The 23,824-nt window shown below is 45.0% G+C and overlaps 1 protein-coding gene and 1 long non-coding RNA gene across 18 annotated transcripts in view; both read left to right on the top strand.

Moving 5' to 3' along the window:
- The window catches only part of Aopep (aminopeptidase O (putative)), a 383,307-nt gene that overhangs the window by 279,919 nt on the left and 79,564 nt on the right, over window positions 1–23,824 (top strand). For all 17 annotated transcript variants that reach the window (XR_010040451.1, XR_010040447.1, XR_010040448.1 and 14 more), the window contains 2 exons: window positions 2,634–2,696; window positions 2,816–2,902. Coding sequence is in view for 11 of the 17 variants with exons in the window: in XM_063229043.1 (XP_063085113.1) it covers window positions 2,634–2,696; window positions 2,816–2,902 (150 nt within the window). In the remaining 6 variants the exon portion in view is untranslated. The remainder of the gene's footprint in view (window positions 1–2,633; window positions 2,697–2,815; window positions 2,903–23,824) is intronic.
- Window positions 3,465–23,824, top strand: part of LOC134471099 (uncharacterized) — a 30,428-nt gene continuing 10,068 nt past the window's right edge. The window contains exon 1 of the long non-coding RNA XR_010040455.1: window positions 3,465–23,163. This is a non-coding gene — a long non-coding RNA (uncharacterized LOC134471099). The remainder of the gene's footprint in view (window positions 23,164–23,824) is intronic.

The following is a 23,824-nucleotide window of genomic DNA, read 5'->3' as shown; positions in this document are numbered from 1 at the left end:
TTCTTAGTAAAATTTTTAAAAATATTTAAATAATCACCTGAATGAAGACAAACAGGATCCTATTAGAAAGAGTCATGGGTGACATAATTTGGAGCACAGAGTGAGGAGAGATCTTTTAGAAGTGCTGTTTAACGTTAGAAACAGAGGGCAAGTGAGACATGGCCGGGCGAAGCACGGCAGTAAAGCAATGTGGTGTAACTGGTACAGGCTTTGGAATTACACGCCAGCTTCTCTGTGGCTGTGACAAGTTGACTGTGAGGAGAGGCAAGAGGACAAACAAAGGGACATTTGGGAGGGACTACTTAGAACGGACAACTGGGAAGAGTGACAACAGAACTGTTCCCTTTGTACAGCACATGCCAGAAGCCATGAGGTTCTCTGTGAGCTCCATGCTCGGAGAAAGGAGACCTTGCCTTGCCTATGGTGAGGTGGTAGGGTTTCCAGGTCTCAGTTCCCGAGATCTTCCCAGTGACTTCATGTGGCTTCCAGAATTAAGACCACCTACTGATTGGACCGTCCCTTTAACTCAACAGCATTTCTTGAAAGAATATCTGTCTGGCCCTCTTTACTGCCCACACAGTGTGTATATATATGATTGAGACTACAACCTGATGAAAATTATAAAGGGAAAAAAGCTTTCAAGTATTAACCATCTGTCTTAGTCCCTTTTCTCATTGCTAAGACAAAATACCTGATGCCCAGTGTTAAAGGATGAAAAGTTTATTTGGCTTTCAGTTTCTAGAGGTTTCAGTCCACATTTGGCTGGCTCCAAGGCAGATTGGCACATGGCAGAGGGGATTGCAGAGGAGAAACAGCTCACTGCAGGCAGGAGACAGCAAAAGCAAGCAAGGGTCAACCACAGTTCTTTCACCCTTCTATCTTATCCAGGTTACTTCGGGCAGGGAGTGCTCACACCCTTAATCCTAGAGCCCTTGATCCTAGCATTGCACCATGATTCAGTTCCAGCATCACACACTGTAGATCCAGCCACCTCTGAAAAAGTCTCACCTATGACTGCATGAGGTTTTGGGAGAATATCTAGACACAAACCATAACGCCACTCATAACTTGTGCTTTTCATAGAAGTCATAAGATTTGATTTGCAATAGCTGTCTTTACTCCTGATACTGGATGGAATGTATTTTAGTTTTTGTTCCTTCTAAGTCTATATGTTGAAAAATTATTGCAAGTCAACAAAAAGAGTGTTCTTAGAATGGTCCTTTTAAGCACGGCACTGTTTTAGTACATCAATATTGAACGGTTGGTATCAGAGTTCCAGGGGCAGTGAACTCCAAGGAAAAAAATTCTAGGTAAAAGGAAGCATCAGCCAGGATAGATTTCTATTGATTCTGGAAGCGTGATTAGTAGCATGGAAGCCTGAATAGTTCAAAGTTCTCCTTGCATTTAAAATTAAACAGCTCCACATGACGCACTTCATTTGTAAGTTTTAAAATCTGCTCATGTGTATATGCAACCAAAAATTACAAAGCATTAACCATTTAATGTTCCCTTTATGACAGAAAATTGTAGGTGATGACTGTACATACATGCAAGATTAGATATGCTGAAAAATCTTTAGGAAAAGGTGTGTGATTTCACAACACTTGGTTAATGATGCCAAAGGGTTAATGTGTCTTTCTCTCTACAGTTAGATTTTGTGTGTGTTCCTAGAAACACAAAGAATCCCCCATTTGAATAAAGCTGTGGTATATTTTAGGAAATAGATGTGCGTCGTTAATGCACTTTTAAGTAGTCCGATTACAAATGTAGAATGGAGGGATACAATAAAGTTTTCCACTCTGATGTCTCCATTAAGAAGCTTGTCTTTGTGTACAATACTCCATGGCAAAGTTGCTTCTATTTAAAGTAGTGAGTTGGATCTTGGCTTTGATCTAAACCTTTTGATCTTGAAAGAAAAATGGAGAAGCAATAAAGAGGGCAAGACAGATTTTTTTTAAAGAAATGCGATAAAGTTAAAGGGCCTGTCCAGTCAGTAGGTAGGAGGACTCTCCTCCCAGCCTGGCTAGCAGTCTGCTCCATCAGCTTCCCATGCGGACAGCGAGGAAGCCTTTTAGAGGTTGGGGGAAATTGGGGATAGCGCACGCTTTTTATAAACGAAGTAGAAATCATCTCCCGAATGGAGAAAACAGCCTGCTCCTTTCAGTTCTACCCAGTGGCCCCCCAGGTCGGGGGCCTGAAGGCCGAGTTTTGCTGCACAGCGGCGCTTTTCCCCAAGGTCCTGTTCCGGTCCCCAGTGCTGTTCTGGCTGTCAGGAGGGAGGCTCCTTTGCACTGGGCCTGTGAGATCCTGGGCCGGGAGCGCGCACCTGCGAGGCCCTGCGTGGGCGTCAGTGGGGGGACAGGTGCGGCACGCGGGGGACCGGAGAGGAAGAGCAAGGTTTGCAGCGGAGATCCGCACGCCGGGGCCAGGCGGGGGCGCGGTGCCTGTACCTTTAAGGAGGCCCCGCCCCCGCCCCGCCCCGCCCCGCCCCGCCCCCGCGCCGAGGTGTTGCGGCCCCCGCGCGGGCGGGCGCGTCGTCCTCCCCTCCGGCTCCGGGCGCGGGGCGCGAGCTGCGGCGGTGACCGCGTCCCAGTGCGAGGCCCTGACCCCGCCGTGTGTCTCTCCCTCTGCAGCCGCTGCAGGGGGCGCGCCCGGCCGGGGCGGACTGCGGACTGGTGCGGCGGGTGGACGCAGAGGTGAGTGCGGGGACGGGGGGTGGGGGTGGGGGGATAGGGGATCCCAGGGCGCGCGGTTGGGGGGATTCGCGGGCCTCGTGAAGCGACCTGTGCGAGGTGTGCTGTGGGTTTCACCCCAGGTCACCAGATGGATGCAGCTAGACCGGAGACCCCGAAAGCGGAGGCGCAGGCAGGAGGAGGAAGAGGAGGAGGTGGTGTCTGAGAAGGTAGGGGCTCTGCCAGGGAGGGTGGGGTACACGGGCGCAGGGCTGTCAGAGTAGCATTAAAAAAAAAAGTTTTATGGAATCCGCAGCCATGATTTTGAAGGATATGGAAGGTTTTGTAGAAATGCTGGGCGATCGCCCTGTGCCCACCGGCGCATTGTGTTCTGCTGACCCGCAGGAGACCTGTCCCGGGCTCCGGAGATGCAGCCGCAGGGTTTAAGCTGGTCCCGTGCTTAGGGCACTGGTGGTGATTAGCGGGGCCGAGGCCCCTCTGCAAGGGGAAAGAAAGCACCCGAGGGCATTTCCCACTCGTGTCTGGCTCTGGTAACTCACTCAGCTGGACTTTAAACCGTGTCCTCCGAGAGCTGCCACGGAAGAAGTGGATTGCTTTTTATAACACCAACATGGAGTTTACAAGACGGTAATGCCAAAGGAGAAATTTCCTAAGCCTTGATTTTTCAGTCTGTTACTCTGTAGAAGTTTGGAGTGCCTGATTTTCTCCTGAAATTGTCTTAGGTTAAAACTTGATTTGTCACTGTGACAAGTATTTTGAAATAAGGTAAGTCATCCATTCTTTTCAAAGTTGACTTAGAACATTCTTAAAACGGGACAATATATTTTACAAATGGTATAGCAGATAACAATGTTCGTTTGTTTTGCTCAATTATATTTTTACTGTCTTCTTGGTTCTGGAGGGCACCAAGGGATTAAAATAGTGGTGTGTTGTTTTTCTCCTGCTAGAATGTATGATGAATCACTCTCGGCGCTGAAGCCAAATTCTTGCTGATAGCATTGCTGCCAGCGTCTGGGCTGAGTTGCCTTAGTTTGGGCATTGCTGTGTCTGAGAATGTACGCAAAGCACACTGTCACGAAGGTGATACCAGAGTTCCAAAGTGCACTTAAGGATACCGCAGGGCAGGTCTAAGAGTTGGAAAAAGACCTGGCCTAGGAGTATGGCTGTCTGTAGGCAGACAGCCTACAACGTTCAGTGTGCACCAGGAGGGGTATCCCAGCTCTTTCCCTTCTAAGCAGGCAGGCATGTGCATGACCTCAGTGAAACAACTAATAGAAAAATTGTTTTTGCAAATAGACCTGAGTTTTTGGACCATACCTCGGAACACTGTGGTCCGTGATGTGTATTTATCACTCATCGTTCAGGTGTTCTTAAATGTTTGCAGGGCAATGAATGAGACCATGAAATAGCTAAAGAATGGGGAAAAAAATATCACAGGGTGCCACATCTTTAAAAGAAAAATTTTGTAGCTATTATTTTGTAAACCCAAAATAAGATTAGAATACTGAATGCATGCTGTCTGGCAAGAAGGAGGAGCTGTTACCTTTGTGAATTACTGGGTGTCATCGCCGCCAAGAGGGAACTAGAGGTAACCATATCCGTGACACCCATCACTTGACCACGGTGTCTTCTAAGAACTGGGGGAGACCAGAGAATGGAAGTTGTTCATATAACTGTTGTCCTTGTCACAGCCCGTTGTGTTAGAACTTTCCAGAAGAAAGCATCTCTTGCCCTTCCCTCCCAGAAAACATGGGCCGCAGTCCTGAAGGGAGCATGCATTGGATGAGGACCAACCTGTGGAGGGGCAAAAAGACAGGCGATTTCGGTGTCCCCATGGCAGGGCACCTTCCTCCCGATTTGCCCCAGGCTTTTCTAGTGTTGCTCAGTGCCCTCAAGCCTTATGCCTACTGTTTTTCCCCTGCCACAAGCAGGAGCAGGTTCCGAGCTTCCTGAGGCAAAGCCAGTGATATTTTGGGGGCCGGGTAGAAGAGTGCGGGACGCTCGGGAGAAGAGGAGAAGCTGTCCCGAACTGTGCCCCCTCTTCCGAAACACACATCGCACTGTTCTACCGGGGATGGTCTGCCACTCTTTCGCTAGGATTCAAACGTGTTATGGGTAGGAACCTGGGTAGTTAACTTGCTATCAATTGTAGTTATTTTTTTAAAAATGTCTGCCGTGCCATATGTTGATGCAAATTATTCACTTTGTCTTTTTATTTTTCATGCAACCACTGTGTCTTTCATCGATTTTAAAGTGAAAATGTGTTGTTTTTTTCCTTCCAGCTTTCATTCTTTTTATACGACTGTCAAATAAAAAAGTGAGCTTTAGTTATTTGTGGTCCAGCTCTATGGCCACTTTGTTTCCCTTGCCCTCACTTCTCTTCCCCTTCACCCCACTGCCCTTCCCCTTGGCCCCCAGGGGTCTGCCTTGGCATCTGCAGGCCTCATCTGTATTAACTGTGCGAGGCTTGTAACATTTTTCTTCCTATTAGGAGGGTCCACTTTTACTGCCTGGTGGAAAGCGGAACCTTCTGACCTGCCTGAGAAAGGAAAACAGAGGTGGTGAAAGGCCAGGCTCTTTACAGGCAAGGGGCTGCTTGCAAAGAACGTCTCCCTGTTTGTTTTCCTCCCCTAAAGAAATTCTCCAAGGTGCCAAGTGATGGGCACAGCTTGATGGAACTTGAAATACTAGTTGAGTTTTTCAGTGAACTCAGAACAGGAAGCAAAACAAACTCAGCCTGTGCTCAGCTACGGGTTAAAATAACCAATAGTGAAATAAAGTAAATTGGGTGAGTGAGATGTGCTCCCCGATAAGTGATTTAAAATGCTCTCCTGGCCTTTGCTGGCCTCTGTGCCTCCTGCTTCATGTCATTCCCACTCACCACATCGCTGCACTGCCATTCTGTGCTGTGTTTTTACCCTTTCTGAAGATGCGTCCTCTTCTCTTACACATCTCCTCATAATCTCCTGTGACATTTATTTCCATTTTATTTTAGCTTCGTGTTCTAGCTTGTGTTCGTTGCTGTAACTGAATTCTTTGTTTTTTTTTTTTTTTTTTTGTCTTTTTCTTTTTTACCGGTACCGGGGATCAAACTCACAACTGCCTGCTTTCAAGGCAGACGCTTATGCCGCTGAGCTAAACCCCCAGCCCCTTGTAACTGAATTCTTTCATGCTGTTTTTTATTTTCTTCATTTAAAACAACAGACTTGCCGCCTCTCTGCTTCTGTCTTGGGACATTTTCTCCTCCTGTTCTGATACTCTTCATTTTTCATCATTTCAAGCTCCTTTTATTTAGCTGAATAATTTTTGCAATAGAAATGCAAGAAGAACATGTATGACAGCACAAAGGGCAATTGTGAGTGGACCGGCCACTCTGCCAGGGGCATGTGAAAAGTGGCTACCGCAGCAGCGCATTGTATACATCTTTTTAAAAATAATCGTTTACAGAATGCCTGTAGACTTTGGATGAAGAATGAATCTTTTTTCCTGTTTTTTACTTTTAAGTTATTCAAAGATAAATGCAAGTTATGCATCACAATCAGAAATTAAGGGCTATTTTTCATAAGTACATGCAAGTAAAATTTATCAACGTTGTAAGAATTAGAATATAACAAAGGCTGTAAAATAGTGCTTCCCTTAAGGGAGATGTGTGAGTAGGTTATAATTGATTCCTTTAAAGGAAAAAGATTCCATTTTGTTAAAAACCCCTCCTGGTTTTTGTGTACCTGATGATAATACACTGGGAATAATTTTGCAGTGCTAGTTTTGGTCATCACTGAACGCACACAGTGGTATCAGAGATAATCCCTTGGCTTACTCTTCAAACCCTGGAAATTCACCAGTATTATGTCCATGCCCAGTGTGTGCCCGAGAGTGTCCAGGCAAGACTGACCTCTGGTAACGATGGTCTAACTCAGCCTTGGTGCGGGCAGTTTCTAACAACAGTACCTTTTAAGGTTACCTTAACTATTTTCTGCCAGGCCTGGGATCCAATAAAGTTATTTAGAATGTATTGGCATTTTCCTGGAGAAATCCACAGTGAAGCGTGAGGATCTCACAATGGGCGTGAGAAGTGTGCACCGCATGTACTCAGTGGCCATTTCAGCTGAGGGGGATGCTGAGTGTGCGGAAGAACTACTGCTCTTTTTTTCTTCATGGTAACAGTCCTTCCTGAATTACGGAGTGTTTTCAGTCTACTGTTACTTCATTTTTTCCTTTCTACATACTTGACTCTGATCCATGGTCAGTGATAATCTTAGTTGGAATAGTAATTCACAGACTATTTTAAAAATTGTGTAGAAAATTCAGCCTGGATTCCAGGTTTATGTATTTGGCACCATGTACTGTTCCATTTTAAGTTTTGTATATTGTAAGAGAGAGATACTTTTATTACAGGCTAATACTGAAAATATTCAAAGTGATCAAGGTAGGTATACATTTTAAACTACTTACCCAAGTGCCTTACTGCTGTTGGTCTTTTATAGCAAAAGCCTATTTTATGTTCATTTTGGATTTCTGGAACCCAGCATTTGAGAAGGATAAAAATTCCATAGCTCTTCCTTGGACCCGTAACAGTAGACGGTTGCTGGACTCCGGAGCCGTCAGCTCCCACAGCTCAGCGTTGGCATGGCGAGTTGCTGAGTGCTGCCCTGTGTCCAGCAGTGGGGCACTGAGGCAGCCCATCCTCTGCACCTGAGGCAGGCTTCCCTCTGTGTGGCGCCCCAGGCTGGCTCTCCTTGGCTCTTTCTGAGAGCACCGTTGCCCTGAGAGAAGTCATAACTGGCCTCCATTTATATAGCCCACAATCTCGTACAATAGCTTCATTGACACTTGATTTCCGTGGAAAAGCCTCATGGATCTTGTGAGTCACAGCTCCGGAGCCATCAGCCCACCCTCCTCCTCCTAGCCCGCCCTTCTGTGAGTGGCTTTGTGTCCTGCGTTGTACCGATTGTGCCTTTGGATGACAAGTTACTTGAGTGATGAGGGGAGGCAGAGTAATTTATTAAAAGTAATTACAAAGAAACCAAACAAAAGGACTAATTATGGTACTGTTAATACGCAGTTTATTTTATTCCAGAACATTTAGAACTCCTATCTCAGTCCTGTTTGTTGAGTCTTTTTTCTTATAAATCCTTAACAAAAATATTAAATCTTCTGTACCCACATCTCAAATTAGATTAGGCTTCACAAATCTTGGAATTTTTTTTCCTATTTCTTCTTCTTTTCAAAGCCGGACCTAGGAAGAATTGCTAATAAGTATATTTTGGTAGCCATAAGAAGAAAGTCTGACCTGTATAATTTTATGCCATTACAGTTTCATTCATTCCAGAGATTTATTTTATAGAATCTGCAATTAAAAAAATGTTTGGAGAATTCTAAATGTAGTAAAATTCCTTCCTATTTTCAGCTAACATAATGGCAAAAATTAAAGTATAGTCATCCACTCACCCTCACAGACTTTAGTCGCATATTTTAAAAAGAATGCTTGAATGGAACTATTAATATAATAGTAGCTAACACTTACCATGTGTCAAGCCTTGTTCCTAGTGCTTTACATGGAGCAGCTGATGTAAATGTACCATTAATGTAGTGTCACAGCCAGCAGTGTGACATTAGGATGTTGAGAGACTGCATCAAACACTTCGTGAAAGTGGGTGAGGTCCATACTAGTCAAGTAATTGCTGTAGATGAAAATGCTTTGGGCAAGATTTTAAGATTCTTTTTTGTCAGGTTATTGACAGTCCTAGACCACCAGCGTTAAGCACACATTTCTAAGTTAGGAAACTCCCAGCCAGCATGAATTTTGAAAACACTTGAAAGCATGCAGATAATTACACTCTTGTTGATTTTAGTATATCGGATGCCAGCAGCCATCAACTCTTCTATGCCATGAAACATGAAAGCCATTTTCATGAGTTCAGCTGGAAAAAGGAGCCAGAAGAGAAGAACTTCATGGATTTTCAGTTATTCTTGTAGGCCTGTGAGAGAATACTTGATTCGGCAGTCATTCTCATCCTAGGTGTTTTAATGAGCTGCTGCTTTGTGCCTGGTCCCCGAGCACTAATAAGGTACATTATTTTTAGTAGCACCTACTAGGATCATAGTGAGTTATGGCCTGCCATTGTTTACATTCCTGTTTTGTTGTGAGAGGCCTTAACGAGCATGGACCTAAGCCCAGGTGATATGTGTCTCACTTTTATATTTCTGGATCTCTGCAGATATGTAAGAAAAATGATACTCAACACTGAATCCCCAGCAATTAGAAAATGACTTCTGGAGGCTGAAGCAGGAAGATTGCATGTTTGAGCCCAGCCTGGGCAGTTTACCCACTCAGTGAGCCTGAGTGTCAGAAATAAAAAAGAGCTGTCAGAGCTCAGTGCAGGGGCCCTAGGTTCTATTGTATAGCTAGTTTGGATAGGGTGGGGTGGGGGAGGAGGTAAAACTTTATCAGATATTCGCTTTGTGAATTAGATGAATGAATCCCACAAAGATATATTTATTTTTATAAACTCATACTTTATATTATACTATATTATAACTCATACTTTATTTTTATAAACTCATATTGGCTATAGGGGTTTTATAATTTTTACTGACAGTAAACTTTTAGTTATTCAAACGATGCAAGTTTTTGTTAAAGTGTATGTGGTTTAAATTTCCTGGTTTTATTGTAGATGATCTCTTTCATCCCTCCTAGAAAGAGCTTGGAGACAAGAAGACCAGATGCTGGTCTTAGCCCTGTCTCTTCCTTGTGGGCCCCTCTGCCCCCAGTGCTGGAGATGGCACCCGGGCTTCACACATGTTCAGCAGATTCTCCACCACAGACCCTGCTCCTTAGTCCTTGACTTTTGTTTTTCTCTGAAGATCCTTTTATTTGATAGACTAGTTGAGCCCGTTTATATTAGTTGGTAAAATCAGTATGATTGGCTTTGATTCCTTATATAATTGAATTATTTTTGTCCTGTTTGGTATATGGGAGGTCTTCTGTTCTTGTCCTAATAGTTATCTTTCCTTATTAATATTAACTTTGTTCTTGTGTATTGATTCCTTACTGTGAGCTGTTGAGAAATTAAATAGTATTATTTGCTACTTCGTTCTTTAGTTCCAACATTGGCTTACAATCGTATCTCTTACTTCTAGATTAATACCTGTGAGACAGTGAATAAGCTGATTGTAGTTGTGATGGAGTCTTTCCATGCTGCTGCCTTTGATGGGCGTCTGCACTGGAGCCATGAGACCAGGGATGGCAGACCTTCCGGAACTTTCAGTGCTAGCGGACAGCCTGCTGCAGCACGCAGGCTAAAGGTTCGCCACCACTGCATAGACACTGCTGACACTGTGGTGTGTCCTTACAGAACCACAGTTTAAGTCTGCAGGCAAATCTGCATTACAGGCTCATTGTCTGCCTTTAGGTTGGTATCTCAGCAGTCACTTTGGTTTCTGAAGCTAGTCTTGAGGTAGATTTCTCAGCAAGAGCTTGGGGCTTCATGTGTGCTTGTAAGTTTGTTGTTACTGCAGTAAGTCATTTCGGCTAGCTATAAAATCCTTGACTTTGGTTTTACTCCAGTTTTCTAAGTATGTTACTCTATTTTTCCCACAGCATTTGCTGTTCTGCTTTTCCTTGGAGGAGCTTGGTCTTCCATATATGTTCCTTAAATTTCAGTAACCTTCTTTGATGTGTCTCATTGTGAGTCACTTTCTCTTTTGTTACTTGGCATTTGAGCTTTCCTTTCCTTATGTGTGAAATGAGAGTGACTTTTTTGGTATTTTACAGGATAGATTTGGAACCATATCAGATATTTTAGGTAAAGTATTTAAAACTTACTACTTTGCTATCTTTTAAAGTCTTTTGTTGTTAGAACTTAAAAATGTAGAGGGCTTCATTTTATAAGAGGCAAACAGACTTAAGTTGGCCATGTTTGTGAGACACAGACAGTGGTATTTAGTGGAATCTTTTTTTCTGTGTCCCTGATTCCATGTGCTAAGCAGGCTCTTGGGCTCACTCATGCAGGATGACTGGACTAAAAGCGGTCATGTTTTTAAAAGTATCTTCTGTGAAAAACACATTTCCATTTTTATTTTCTTACACTCTTACCCATCATGTTAACTCTAGGTTTATATGATCTCAATATACATGCATAGAAAAATGCACAGGAGGAAAACTAACGTGCTTTATGTTTTGGAAAATGAGGATTGCTGAAAACCCAAGTCAGCTAATCCCCAGCAACTTAGAAGCAGCAGGAAATGCCACGAACACAGAAGATGTCATTTCTAGCTATGGGGAGATAAGACATGCAGCATATCAAAAGATAACTTATAAAGCAGCATGTGATAAAAGTCCCAAACCAGTGTAGCAGAAACCGTTGAGATGATTCACATTACCTCAGGCCACCCTGCACTAGTGTGCAGCGCCTTGTTTTGATAAAGCAATCTTTTATACACACAGGCTGGGGGTGATGGTGGGAAGTGGGGTAATTGAATTAACTATGCCCATTTGAATGCTTTTACTTGATCTGTGAGCTCAGATAGGAGTTTGACTTATCTGCATGTAAATAGCTTTGATGCTTTTATGTGAATATATAGTTTTAAAAAAATAAATTTATCTTTGTTTTGTAGGCTGGTACCCATCCCAGAAATTGTGCTGGCACCTATGATTTAGGATGCACTGGAAACTCAGGGCCAGAACTGTGACATTATTTGTAATTCTATATGTAACATGAATTTTATCACATTGTTTGTGTATTTAGATAAATTTATACAAAATCCTGAGCAAGGAGGAAAGAACACATGAAGGAAAAGAAAATAGTCTTCAGAGAATTGACATACACAAAAAACAAGACTAGAAAGCAGAGCTGAGTGAGATGTGTGCAGGAACAGTGCAGGGTGTGTTCAGGGCCCGTTGGCCTCCAGGAGGGAGGCAGATTGTCTTCACGGCCCGAAATCAGACTAGGAATTCGTATTTATCTTCCCTTGAAGGACTGCAGCAAGGTTAGGCCACCATTATATTTGGGGACATAAAGTTTTCAGCCTGTTTCACTCTTGTGTTACTTTCTCCCTTCTCTTTTCATCAGTAAGTTTTATTTCCTCTAAACATTTGGTTTCAAGTCAAAGTAAAAAAAAAAAAAAAAAAAAGTTTTAGAATTAGGCATGGTGAATTTTTTCAAAAGTTCCAGAGTTCTGCATTTTCAGTCTCTTGTGATTTTTGGATGTTGTGTTGTCATTCAAAAAATGTCCCAGATGTTTTCAGGACCACACCTATAGCATGACCTCAGCTTTTCTTTTTAAAGGTGTTTTTTAAAAAAGGCAGTTGCATACTTCTTTTATCTTTCTGAAGATGCAGAACAAATGGACATATCTCCAAGACGTTTAACATTTAATGTATGTTCCTGTAAATGAAGACATTTTGGTGTTTGAGAACTACATAACTGTGAAGGGTCAGGTTTTTATACGTGTAAACAGAGAAACGAATGATTTGTAGTAATTAATACCATGGAAGCCATGGGAAATGGGGAAAAGTGGTCATAGAATATGTGCTTCCTTTTCTTACATCTTCATAGACAGGGTAGCCTTGCTCACTTTATGCTGGCGCACGTAACTACAAATCACAAAACTCCTGCTATTAATTTTTGTGGCAATTTTCTACCCTTAGTTTGGTGTCCAAGAAAAAAAAGTTGTTATGAAAGGCATGAGATGCTAAACAGGAACCCCAGAAAGAATTTGGAAAAGAAACAGACCTGCTTCTGGATTCTGTTCATACACAATTTGGGCTGTTTTTTCCCCTCCCTGTTACATATACACAGACTAGTTTAAGATGTACCATAAACATGTACTCGGGCAGTACATGTGAGTGCTGGGGCGCCCACTGCTGACAAAAGATAGTGGTTCTGAATTTCTCTTAAGTATCTGAGTATCTGTAAAGACCACCTGTATACTACAGTTTGTTGAGTTGTAAGAGACTCAGTTGTACAGCTCCAGTTTTGGGAGGAGTCACACTGGGGGCCGAACCTAGGATCGCATGCATGTGTGTGCTAGGCAAGTACTCTACCACTGAGCAGCACCCCGGCCTCACAACCCATCGTTAGGATGCGTCCGTCACCATCTGTCCTCAGTCCCCCTACTCCTCTCAAACCACTCTCCTGCTTTCTGACTTTATAGTTTAGGCCTTTTATAGAAGTTTGATACAAATTGAATCACACACGACTTGGTCTTTTGGATTTGGTTCTTTCACTTACAGTGTTTCAAGTCTCAGCAATTTTCAAACATCCGCAGTTTGGTGTTTTATAAAATAGTATTCCATTGTACAGATATGCTACATTTTGTTTACTGTTGGTTGGCAGATGTTAGGTTTTTTTTTTTTTTTTTTTTGCAGCTTTTGATCGTTGTGCTGTTACGGATGATGCTTCTATGGCCATCAGTGTAACTTGTGGTGTAGACTTGTTTCATTTCTCAGGGTGTGCACCTAGGACTGGAATGGTTTGGCCGTGGGACAGTCCTGTGTTGAACTGTTGAAGAATGGCTAAGCTGTCCTCCGAGTAGCTGCCCTTCTCACCAGCATTGTGTATGGTTTCCAGTTCCTTACGCCTCTTCTTTGGCTCAGTACGGTTAGATGTACTTGTATTAGCCATTCTGGTAAGTGTTCCGCTTCACTTTTTAGGACTTAATATTTCTATTTCCAGAGCTGCACCGAAAGTGTGTAGATGCCCTAGTTATGCTTTTGTTCTTCATTTCACAGGTCGGAAACACTGGCCCTGTAAGTGGGAAGTCTCAGTGTCTCCCCCAAGAACCTAGTGAGTCACTGTGCCCAGAACCCTCCCGCCTCGGTTGGAGTTGTAGCAACCTGCTTGCATTCTGACTCAGAGCCCTCTGTGTCCTTGTGGCACTGTTAGGTGTGGTTTTAAAATATCCACTCTAATCCTCCCTGGAATTGAGCCTGGTGAAACGGGGTTCATTTTCTGCAGAAGTGTGCCTGGGGGCCTCAGGCACAGCCAGCCCCCCAGAGCTGTGTGACCATGTGTCCTGCCTTGGGAGGGGCAGAGATGGCCCCGTCCAAGTGGGGGGCAGGTGGGTACCCCCGCCAAGGCAGCTGGTGCTTGCTAAATACTTTTTTTTTAATCTTTTCATTAGTAACGGGGATCGAACTCATGACTGCCTGTTTATGCCGCTGAGCTAAATCCCCAGCCCCGCTCCCTAAATACTTGATACATTGTAGGGCGCCACCTCTTCAGAAAAGGACGTGCAAGGGTGATTATTTGATGACGTGTGGCAAGTGATGCCATGCGTTGGTCTTTATCTCCTCCATGACAGACAGGAAAACATTCTCACATTTATTTATAGACGTAAAAATCAACCTTGGTTTCTTCCTGTAACTGTTCCTTGGCCAGTAGCAGATGCGGTAATTTACAAATTTGCATGTCCTGGCTTTAGTCAAGAAAGCAAACAGTGTGTGTCAGAGCTGCTGTATCATTTCCTGTGCGTCTCTCTTCACTTTGTCCGTTTTAGGGATGAAGTGTCACCGTTTTAGATGAAGTTCTCAAAGTATTTTCAGGCTATTGATATAAGATTTGCTTTCTAGCAAAGCACCATTTTAAATGGACTTGTAATCATTTTTCACACTCAGTGAGTAATGGTTTCTCTTTGTTTTACGCAAACTGTTTTGCTTTGAAGTTCCTTTTGTAGGACCTTGGAGCTGATACAGATACCTGGCTCTTAATCCTGGGCCCATCTCTTCCTGTATCATCATTTGTAGTTTCCTGTGTCAGAAAAGATTTTAGCTGTTTATTATCTTTCATTGCACGAAGTGGCAATGTTTTTATTTAAGACAGAAAATGAAGTCTAGATGTCTGTGATTATTTTTCCTTAAATTCTTGGTCACTTTGAGTTTCTGTTAGAGAACATAATGTTTTAGAGTTGGGGAAATCTGGTTTTGGCACCATGCTGCTGTCCATCAGAGCATTGAGAAGAACTAAAACATGAAGGCAACTTCAGGAAAGAAAATCATCAACAGCAAGGCTCTGTCTAAAGCAACTGGAAAACTTGTGCAGCAGGCAGTAGGGAGAGCTGTTGGTGGCTGTGTTGAAACAGCTTCCTGAGGTCTTAGGTACATCTGGCGTCCTGAGCCTTAAGCCAGGGGGAGGAGAGGGGTCCTTACAGGGAAAGGCCAACAGCGAAGCTTCAGGGAAAGGCCACTGCACTGGAGAAGCTGTGGAGGACTGGGGTCGTGAACGTTGGGAAAGCCTTACAAGCATCTCCATTTCAAACCCTTAATTTTGCAAGTGAAAGCACGGAGGTCCTGAGGTTGTGCACAGACCATGTGCTGGCCCAGGTCCAGAACTGGGTCCCCTGGTCCCTTACTGGTCTTTCTAGCCATCTACTTGGGCAGCTCCCTAGCAGGGTCTAGAGACAAAGCAACTTTGGGTTTCAGGCGAGGAGACGGGTGAGGCTAGGCTTATGCTATGAATCATGAACACTGAAGAGTGAAGGAAGAAGTCTGGACAGCTCCAGATCATGCCCGTACAGCCACCTCAAGGAGAGGGTCTTGCCATTGGGCTCGCTTGGGGTATACTGGGTCAGTTTTTGAATGTACAGTCATTGTGGACAGCAAGCCAGGGTTCTGTTGTGACCCAGCTGCCTGCCTTCATGTATTGACCTATTGAACCAGAGCCTTTATTTATTTATTTATTTTTTGGCACAGGGAATCGAACTTAGGACCTTGTGCTTGCCAAGCAGATGCTTTTGCCACTGGGCAATATTCCTGACCCTTAAACCAGTGCCTTTAGAAAGCACAGATTATCTGAAGGTTTTGTGACACCTGTCGCAGACCAAGCAATTTCTACCCTTTTTTATTTTGTTTTTTTTCTTTTGTTTCTTTCTCTTTAAATAATAATAATAATAATAAAAAAAGACCTAAGTGTGGTCCAGATGCCGAAGTGTTTGAATGCGAGGCTGCTTTCTATGTTTTTGCATGTTCTTTCTTTGATATATTGCAAACTGAGAGTTAAGTGTAATATTTTAACATTCCATCTGGTTTGCTCACTGGACAAGTCAAACCCCTGTCCCCACATTTAATCAGTGCTGATTAAATGAAGGCTGCACCTGGGTCCTGAAAACCTTGTTCCAGGACTCTCTTGGGGACTGGCGGACAAGGTGAGGGAGAACAGTGTGGTTTAGGGGAACAGCAGCTGCACTTTCTGTGCAGCACACCCGGCAGATGCAGGATAGTTCCTGCAGGGTTACAGGAACAAAAAGGATAGACCTGAGCTCATTCAGACTTGGAAGGCCTGCTCTTCCCCTCCCCTCCAGCAGTGCAGAAGGTGCTGATTTGCCTGCACTTTGGTTCTTCCTTAGAGATTAAGTCGTTGGCTTAGTAGTGTCACCTAATCAGAGAGCACCAGGATACCATAAGACAGATCTGAGTGATGCTGAAATGTCTTCCAGCAGAGGATTACTGAGGTCTCAGTGTGATGTGTACCAGGTGTGTGTGCTTGCGGGCATGCAGCGCAGATGTAACACAGTTTCACTGGCTGAGCTTTGGGCGGGGGCCTGCTGTGTGACCACAGTCTCCCGTCTTGGACTGAATCTAGCGATGCTATTTCCAGAGCTGGGACCTTTGGCATCTGACTCTGACTCAGAGGCTGACCATGACCTCAGTGCCTAGAGAATTGCCCCACGTGTCCTGAGCCATCTTAGGGGAGGTCCCGTGGAAAGAGTGAAGGTGTAGCTCGGCTCCGGAAGAGAAGGCCAAAGATGATTCCTTCTTGCCTAGTTTTGCTTAACTTCAAGTAGCTCCCGATGGAGTTGATGGCAGTAACAGGAGGGGGGAACTCAGACTTGCTACAGGATATCTCACTGTGGGTGTAGATTTTGAGCAGATACTCATAGCTTCTCAGTTGTCCATTTTTTTTTTTTTTTTTGTAGTAAACCTGCCTTAAGGTCATATGCATTGTTACAGAGAAAGGAGGGGGCCCATTATTAATCTGTGAGGACTATAGCACCCTCATTACCTCCTCTAAGGGAGGTGGGTTTCTGGAGTTGGAGCCATGTCCTTTACGTGAAGATTAAGAATAAAGGAAGTATCTCTGTAATGGTCTTGGTGGGACTTTCTCCTCTGAAAAAAATTGGTTACCAGCATTATATTTCCTTATTTAAAGATAGTTTATTATAGTATAGTTTAATATTGTATTAGAAATAATGTTGAATTAAAATGAAGTGGCTATTTTAATAATAATAGCCCAGTAAAAAACTATCCATTTGTGGAGAACATTTTACTTCCCAACTCTAGTTTTGTTAGCAGGGGTAGCACTCATCTGCCTGGGTGGACACTGCATTTTCCTCTTTGCGGAGTATGTGTGGCTTCCATTAACTTTTCTCTCCACACAACTCTGAAGGCGGCTGCACCTGACGCTGTAGGTCATCTGTGCTATGAGAATTGAATTGGAATCTAAAGTCCTTTCCTCCCTTTCATAGTCGCACTTGACATGGACTTCAGAATCAGACTAACAGCTTTAAATCCCATTTTCACCCTTTCCTAGCTTTTTTTTAAGCCTTGGACAGACTCGCCTGTGTGAGCCCCAGTTTCCTCATCCAGCAAGGAGTTGCCGTGCGCTGCCTAGGTGCTCACGGTGGTTAACAGTTATCAGTGATGAGCCTTTGGAATACCACTTTCAGGTGTTAAAGCCCTGTGTCTCTGCTCTGTAGTGGGAACAGAACCCTGACAACCAAGAGGACAGTGGGGCATGTGGTCTCAGGAATAGTGACCCTGAGAATGTGGGTTTGGAGCATTGGGGTAGCATCTGGGGCCGGCTGAAATGTCCCCAGTGTTGAGGCTCACACCCCAGCCCGTTCATCCCCCAGGCGCGCCTGGCTCCCATGCTGACCCAGGAAGCTGAGAGTAGAGGACTGGATTGGGGCCTACGCCAGTCTGCCTTGGGGTCTGTTGGAAGTTTCCACTGGATTCCTCCACAGAGGGCTTTAGGTGAAGTCTTTGGAGCTGTGTTACTGATTTTGGTTGAAGTTACCAAGTTTTGATTTTCTACAAATGTAGTACTTGTTGGTGTCCTGAAAGATACTGAGGGAATTCCAAGGAGCTTTGAAAAACAATTGCCGAAATGTCCATTTTCCCTGCCCCACAGCTATAGGCCTGGTTTCCAATAATGATTATTTTTACATACAGTCGGCTTGGAACAGTTAATAAGTTTCCTTAAACGCAGACTTACTAACTGAAACCCACTTAGACTCTGAAGAAATGGCCCAGCATGTGTCTCAACTGTGAGTAATGGGTTATGCATCATTTAAAAAGGCTTCTCAGAATGGCCTTGGTTATGTAATCAAGGATCGATAATTTTTAGAAAGAAGTTTTTATAGATAAGCCATAACATTACTTGATAATCAGACATCATTTTCAAGTAGTTAAGAGGGTCATTGGATAAAGCCCAGTGGACTGATGCTGGCTCCCTAATTGCTAAGGATTGAAACTCCACATGCCCTTTAAATTACGAGCTTGCTTGAATTTTTTATGGGGAAAGAAATTATTTTTTTATGTAGGATAATTTTCATGTCAAATGTTTCCTTAGCCAGCCAGCTCTATCAGCTGAGGCAGGTTGCTGCTTTTCTTTACCTGATCCCTGCTTTTCCCCTGTGAAGTTCATTTTAGAACACGGAGGAAGGGATGAGAAGAAAACAATGTGGGATGGGAACTTGCAGGGTGAATCATGAGAAAACACCACTGGTCACGTCCAGCAGTCCTTGGCATTCTTGGAATATTCTGACTCCCGTTGACCAAGGACAGCGGTTCTGCCTAGTGAGGGGTGGTGTGGAGGACTCCGGGCGGTTCTCAGTGGCTTCTCCTGGGTGGTGCTCTTCCTGTCGGTCAGCAAGGAGAGTGACTAAGGATCTCACAGGCCAAGGGCGGTGCCGCCAGGCCAGTGGCCAGAGCAGTTTCCTGTCTGGTGTTCGTGTGACTCTTTGGACATTGAGAGGCGGTGACATTTGTGTCTGCTGGGCCCAGGCACATGACCCGCCATGCCAGTGAGGCCCATCGGCCGCTTGTTTGCCTGAGTGTCTCTGGGTGGAGGGACATTGCTTTCTTCCAAAATAGAGGAAATACTTGGGGGCGGGGATGGAGGGGGTAAATATAGCAGTTCTGGTTTCCTGCTTGTTATTCTTTTCCATAATATTTCATTTCTTATAAGATGGAATTTGCCCTGTCAATTTCAACTAAAAATAATCACATATTATGTCTGTCAGATGGGTCCTCTTATCAACCATGTACTTTGGAATATGTTGTTTTGCCTATTCAAAGCCTGATGTCCCAGCAGTTCTAAGAGGGTCCTAAGACGCTTGCCCTTGGGAGGTTCCTGGCTGGGGCCCTGGCTGTGGTGGTCTGGAAACTCCAGGGACCACCTGGCACGGCTCTGCTCCTCGTCTGGGACACTGTTTCCCCGTGCTCCTCTCCTGTGCCTCTCGAAGCCTGCACCACTGAGCACTGCCAGCCTGCGGCCATTGCACACTGCTCAGCACAGCTTCCTGTCCACAGCAGCAGGAAGGGTGGCACCGTGACCCTGTCCCAAGGATGGGGAGGGGCAGGTGTTCTGGATGTGCAGAGTCGGGTAGGTACAGCAGTGAGCCCAGGAAGGTGCTGGGCAGAACTTAATTGTCAGGAGGTGGGCGGGGAAGGGAAGAGGGGCTGGCTCCTGCCAGCCTTGCTGATATTTTAATTATACCTAATTGTTAAGTTGATAGTTACTTGGAGCTTGTGCAGTTTGTGCTTGCAGTATTAGATTTTAAGTCACATGAAGTAAATGCATGAATTGCACTAGTCTGTCATTTCCTAATTTCTCGGAGTATCATTGTCGATGGGCCAGATGTCTTCCTTGGCTTTGCCCTTTTGAAAATCCTGTGTTCACAGTGCGAAGGTCTCAGGCATCCACGGGCTCCGCCCCTTCCCAGGCCCCCGCAGGGCCCCTGCTGGCCCTGCCCAGCGATAACAAGGCACCACGTGGTTCCAGTCTAATAGGGCCCTGACCTGGCTTGAACTCTGTAATGGGGAAAGAGCAGATTTATTTGCTCTCTGCACATGCCTCCCTCTCCCCCTGTGCTCCCTTATTATCTCTAGGAGGAAAGCGAATGCAGAATTCTGCGTTCTCATAATGCTAATGGCCTGATGTCATCTTTTCCACCCTGAAGTCGGGAAGGTAAGAAGCACAACTGAAACACAGGTTGGACACTTCGCAGCTGCCTGCTGTGTGTTCCCTGCGTGTCTCTGTGTGTTTCCAGCAGCTTTGAGAGTTAATTTGTATACCATAACAATTCACTAATTTTTAGTAAACTTGCCAAGGACTGCTCCCATCGTCCCCATCCAGTTTGTATATTTTCCACCACCCCAGAAGAATCTCCAGGGCCCACCAACTGACCCTGCCATTGCTGCCTGGTCCAGCAATAGGAAACTAGTCATCTTACTCTCCTAGATGTGCATTTTCTGCCCAAGGTGAAGTAGGTGGTTTTGTGTGTTTGCCTTCTTTCACTTAGCATGTCTTTAAGGCCCATCTGTGTTGCAGTATGTGTTGGTAGTTTGTTCCTTTTTATTCCTGAATAGTATTCCATTGTATGGCAGATCCTAGCTGCTGTACGCCAGTTGGGGTTGTTTCCTGCCCGAGGCCATCATGAATAATACCACTGTGAGACTCTTGCAGGTTTCTGCACAGACATGTGTTTTCAGTTCTCTCTGGTACATACCTAGGACTCATACAGTGGATTTAACGATTTAAGAAATTACCACATTGTTTTCCAAAGTGGAAAATATTACATTCCCACAAATGATAGATGAGAGTTCCAGTTGCTTTATATCTTTGCCATAGGCTATAGTTAAGAACTAACCTTAACTGTGCCTCTTGTTTTATATTCTTACACACAAAGAAAGCTGGGAGCTATTTTAAGTTTTTTATGCTTTACTAAGCATTGTTAGCAAAAATCGCCGGTCTCTGTTGCCCTGGCCTGGGTAGTCTCCTCCTCTACCCGCAACGCAATGTACAGACCTGGATGTATTCCTTGTGGACTCGATGTGAGTTTGTGTGTATATGTGATGCTGTTGTCTAAATACTAATTTACATGGACAAAGGATTTTTAACTTCTGTTTTTATTTTTGTTTTTTTTTTTGATTCAAACCAGTTATATTGCTTTAATATACAGTAGACACGGTATCTGTGCAGCCATGCAATTTTAGTTTTTTAAATTAATATGTGTTTGTAAAACCTCATAGTTAAATTTATTGCGGGGGGGGGGATTGGCGCTTAGCATATCCTGGCATTTTCAGTCTCTCTGTACCCTCCTCCCTACCTTTCCCCTGCCCCATCCCTGTCTCTCTCTCCATCCCTAAGAGGCTTACCTTTTCTTGTTGTGCCTCTCTCCTTTGTGTTACTCATTTATGTTTTTGTTTTCTCCTGTAAGAGAAACCATGCCTATTTCGCTTTCTGTATCTGACTTACTTCACTAACATCACAGTTTCAAACCCTATCCATTTTCCTGACTCTCAAATGATTTCTTCTTTCTTCACAGTATAGTGTTACGTTTAATGTGCTTTAAAAAGTTTCTAGTTGATATAATTGGGCAACTTTTAAGGGTCCTTTATTAAAAATGCAGCTATCGGTATGTGTATGAGTCTGGACTGTTTCCCAAGGCCCCCCGAAGTGATGCAGGAAGGCTTTGTTGTATCAGTTAACACATCTGGGATTACTGTGCATCTTCAGGGTCCAATGGCCAGAGTTGCTCATTAGGTTTAGTGTGATTTTCAGGTGTGAGTAGTGGGCGAGCCAAGTGCACCTGTTTTTCTAAGGCGGTCGCAACCGAGCACTCAGATGAGGCAACCCTTGCATTGGGAGTCTGGTTCACAGCCAGTCTTTGAGCAGAAGTGTGAGGCTTAGAACCCTGGTTGTGGGCTCCCTGGTCTTTTAAACTTGTACTTATCCAAAAGTAAGGCGAATGGTCCTGAGAGGGAGGGCAGGTGAGAGAGGCTGGGGAAAGGCATTCCAGGTACACACACTGGCGGCAGAAGTAATTCTTATGCTCTGTTAGCTGAGTAAACAACTTCCACCGACCTCAACTTACAGTGGTGACCTTGCCCTCCAGAGGCACTTTGTCACATCACGTGGGGTCAGGTTTTGTCGGGCAAGGGCTGGTTCTCCAGTATGTCCGTGTCCCTGTCACAGGAGGTGTTCCAGGCTGGGGGCTGGGGAGGCCCAGGAGCACTGTGCCCATGGGAGGTGTGTCCAGGTGGAAGGTCATGCATGGTGTCTGGGCTCAGAGCCCAGCCCTGGTGTATGTGTGAGTTTAATACATCGTGGGGTTCCTGGAAATGGGACCCCCAGGTAAATCTGAGAAGGCTGTGTTTTGTTGAATTTTTCCAAGAGTTGTTTGCCATTGCAGGAAAGCTGCAGAGCAGTGAGTGAGGTCCAGGTGCCTTCCGCACGTCTCCTGCTATTTGTGTTCTTAGCGCTGTGTTCCTGGGGATTCTGCAAGCTCCTGGCTGCCTCAGGGTCACATCGTAGAGGGTACTCAGCCTTCAGCTTGTCGGCATGGAACTCCGTATGAATGTATGATAGCCCACTGTCTTTTAAATTCTCGTTGTATTATAGGTGGGGCTTAGCATTAAAGTCTCCCAGCCAATTATGTGTGTCATGCACGTCAGTTACCTATGAATTGCAGGATAGTTTTAGGCGCTATTTCTTATCCCATGAGCGATGTTGGCTTCAGGCTCCCACAGGTTTTCGGTCCATGCCATGCTCTTGAGACCCGAAGTGTTGTATAAGTGGAAAGAGGCAGAGCTGATGGAGAATGGCGGGGGAAGGGGGGTACAGCTTCCAGGCAGCTGTGGGGGATACAACTTCCTGGCACCACCCATTCACTCCACCTATAAATTGACTCTCTGCTGGGCTCCCTACCATCCCCTAAGACTTGGGCCTCTCCTTGCTGCCGGTACCAGTTCAGCATCCCCTCCGTCACCGTGCAGTCTCCATGGGGAACCAGGGTATCAAGGTGCCAGCCACAGGTTTCTGAGAAAAGCCATGTTTGGGAGGCATCGGGCACAGATGTGGGTGAAAAATCAGGCTCTGGCTTCACAGGGACTTTGCCAAGCTCCTTCCGGTGTGACACAGATGCAGACATGAAGTCAGCTCTCCAGGTTCCACTGTCCTGGCCTTTGCCCTTCTGCTGCATGTGGGCTGAGGAGCAACTCTGCTGGTCCCACCAGGGTGGCCCTTTCTGAGCCCTCTGCTTTCTCTGCAGGGTGGAGCTGCCCAGAGCCCTGACTCATAAATGCCTGTTCTGTTTGTGTGCTGTGTGCCACCTCCCGGCCTCTCAGGTGTCCGCCAGCCAGCCCTCCACCCAGGCCGCCTGGTGCCTTCCAGGCAGCCTTCATCGCCGGAAGCTGAGAGATGTCGGGCTTTATTAGCACTTACCAGTTTCAGCTCTGACGGAGACGGTGGGTTTTCCAGTAATGAGTACCGTCCTCCTTCCCTGTTGTTATTGATAATTTGGACTTTTCAGTGTTGTATACCTTTTCCAGAAGCTTATCAGAAGAAAAAATGTTAACTCGGCCATATTGCTAAGGCTCCTCGAAAGTTTTACTTGAAGCCAAAGGTAGAAATTCATTTTAATGTGACTAGTTTGTGGTAAGTCTAATAATAATACAAAGTTTGATGTCCCACTAAGCCTTTGCGTATGGCTTCAAGAGCCCTTGGTACAGTCGGAACGACATGTGGGCTGACCTGTCTCTGGTGTGTCCCGGGAGACCAGGGTGCATGGGCCATGGGTCCGGCACGCCCTGGCACAGGGCTCGATGGGAGGCGGTGGCTGCTGCTGCTGCTGCTGCTGCTGCTGCTGCTGCTGCTGCTGCTGCTTAGGTCTGCTGTCTAGGGCAGGTGCTGTCTAGGGGCAGTGCTGGGGGATTAGTGTGGCCCAGGTGCATCTTGGTTTCCACATGAAGCACCCAAGCTGCATTTTCTGATGGGAAACCTTCCTGTATTTTTATTTCAGCTCACCATATTTAGTTTCTAGGTCCAGACAAACCCACTCAATGTAAGAAATCATAACTTTTCCCCGAGTTCAAAATGATACTGTTAGAGGAAATACAGGGTAGTTTA

The sequence above is a fragment of the Cavia porcellus genome, unplaced genomic scaffold, assembly GCF_034190915.1.
Source record: "Cavia porcellus strain 051 isolate PalLab524CR breed Dunkin Hartley unplaced genomic scaffold, mCavPor4.1 scaffold_17, whole genome shotgun sequence".
Taxonomy (NCBI): domain Eukaryota; kingdom Metazoa; phylum Chordata; class Mammalia; order Rodentia; family Caviidae; genus Cavia; species Cavia porcellus.
This window is presented reverse-complemented; position numbering and strand designations above follow the sequence as displayed.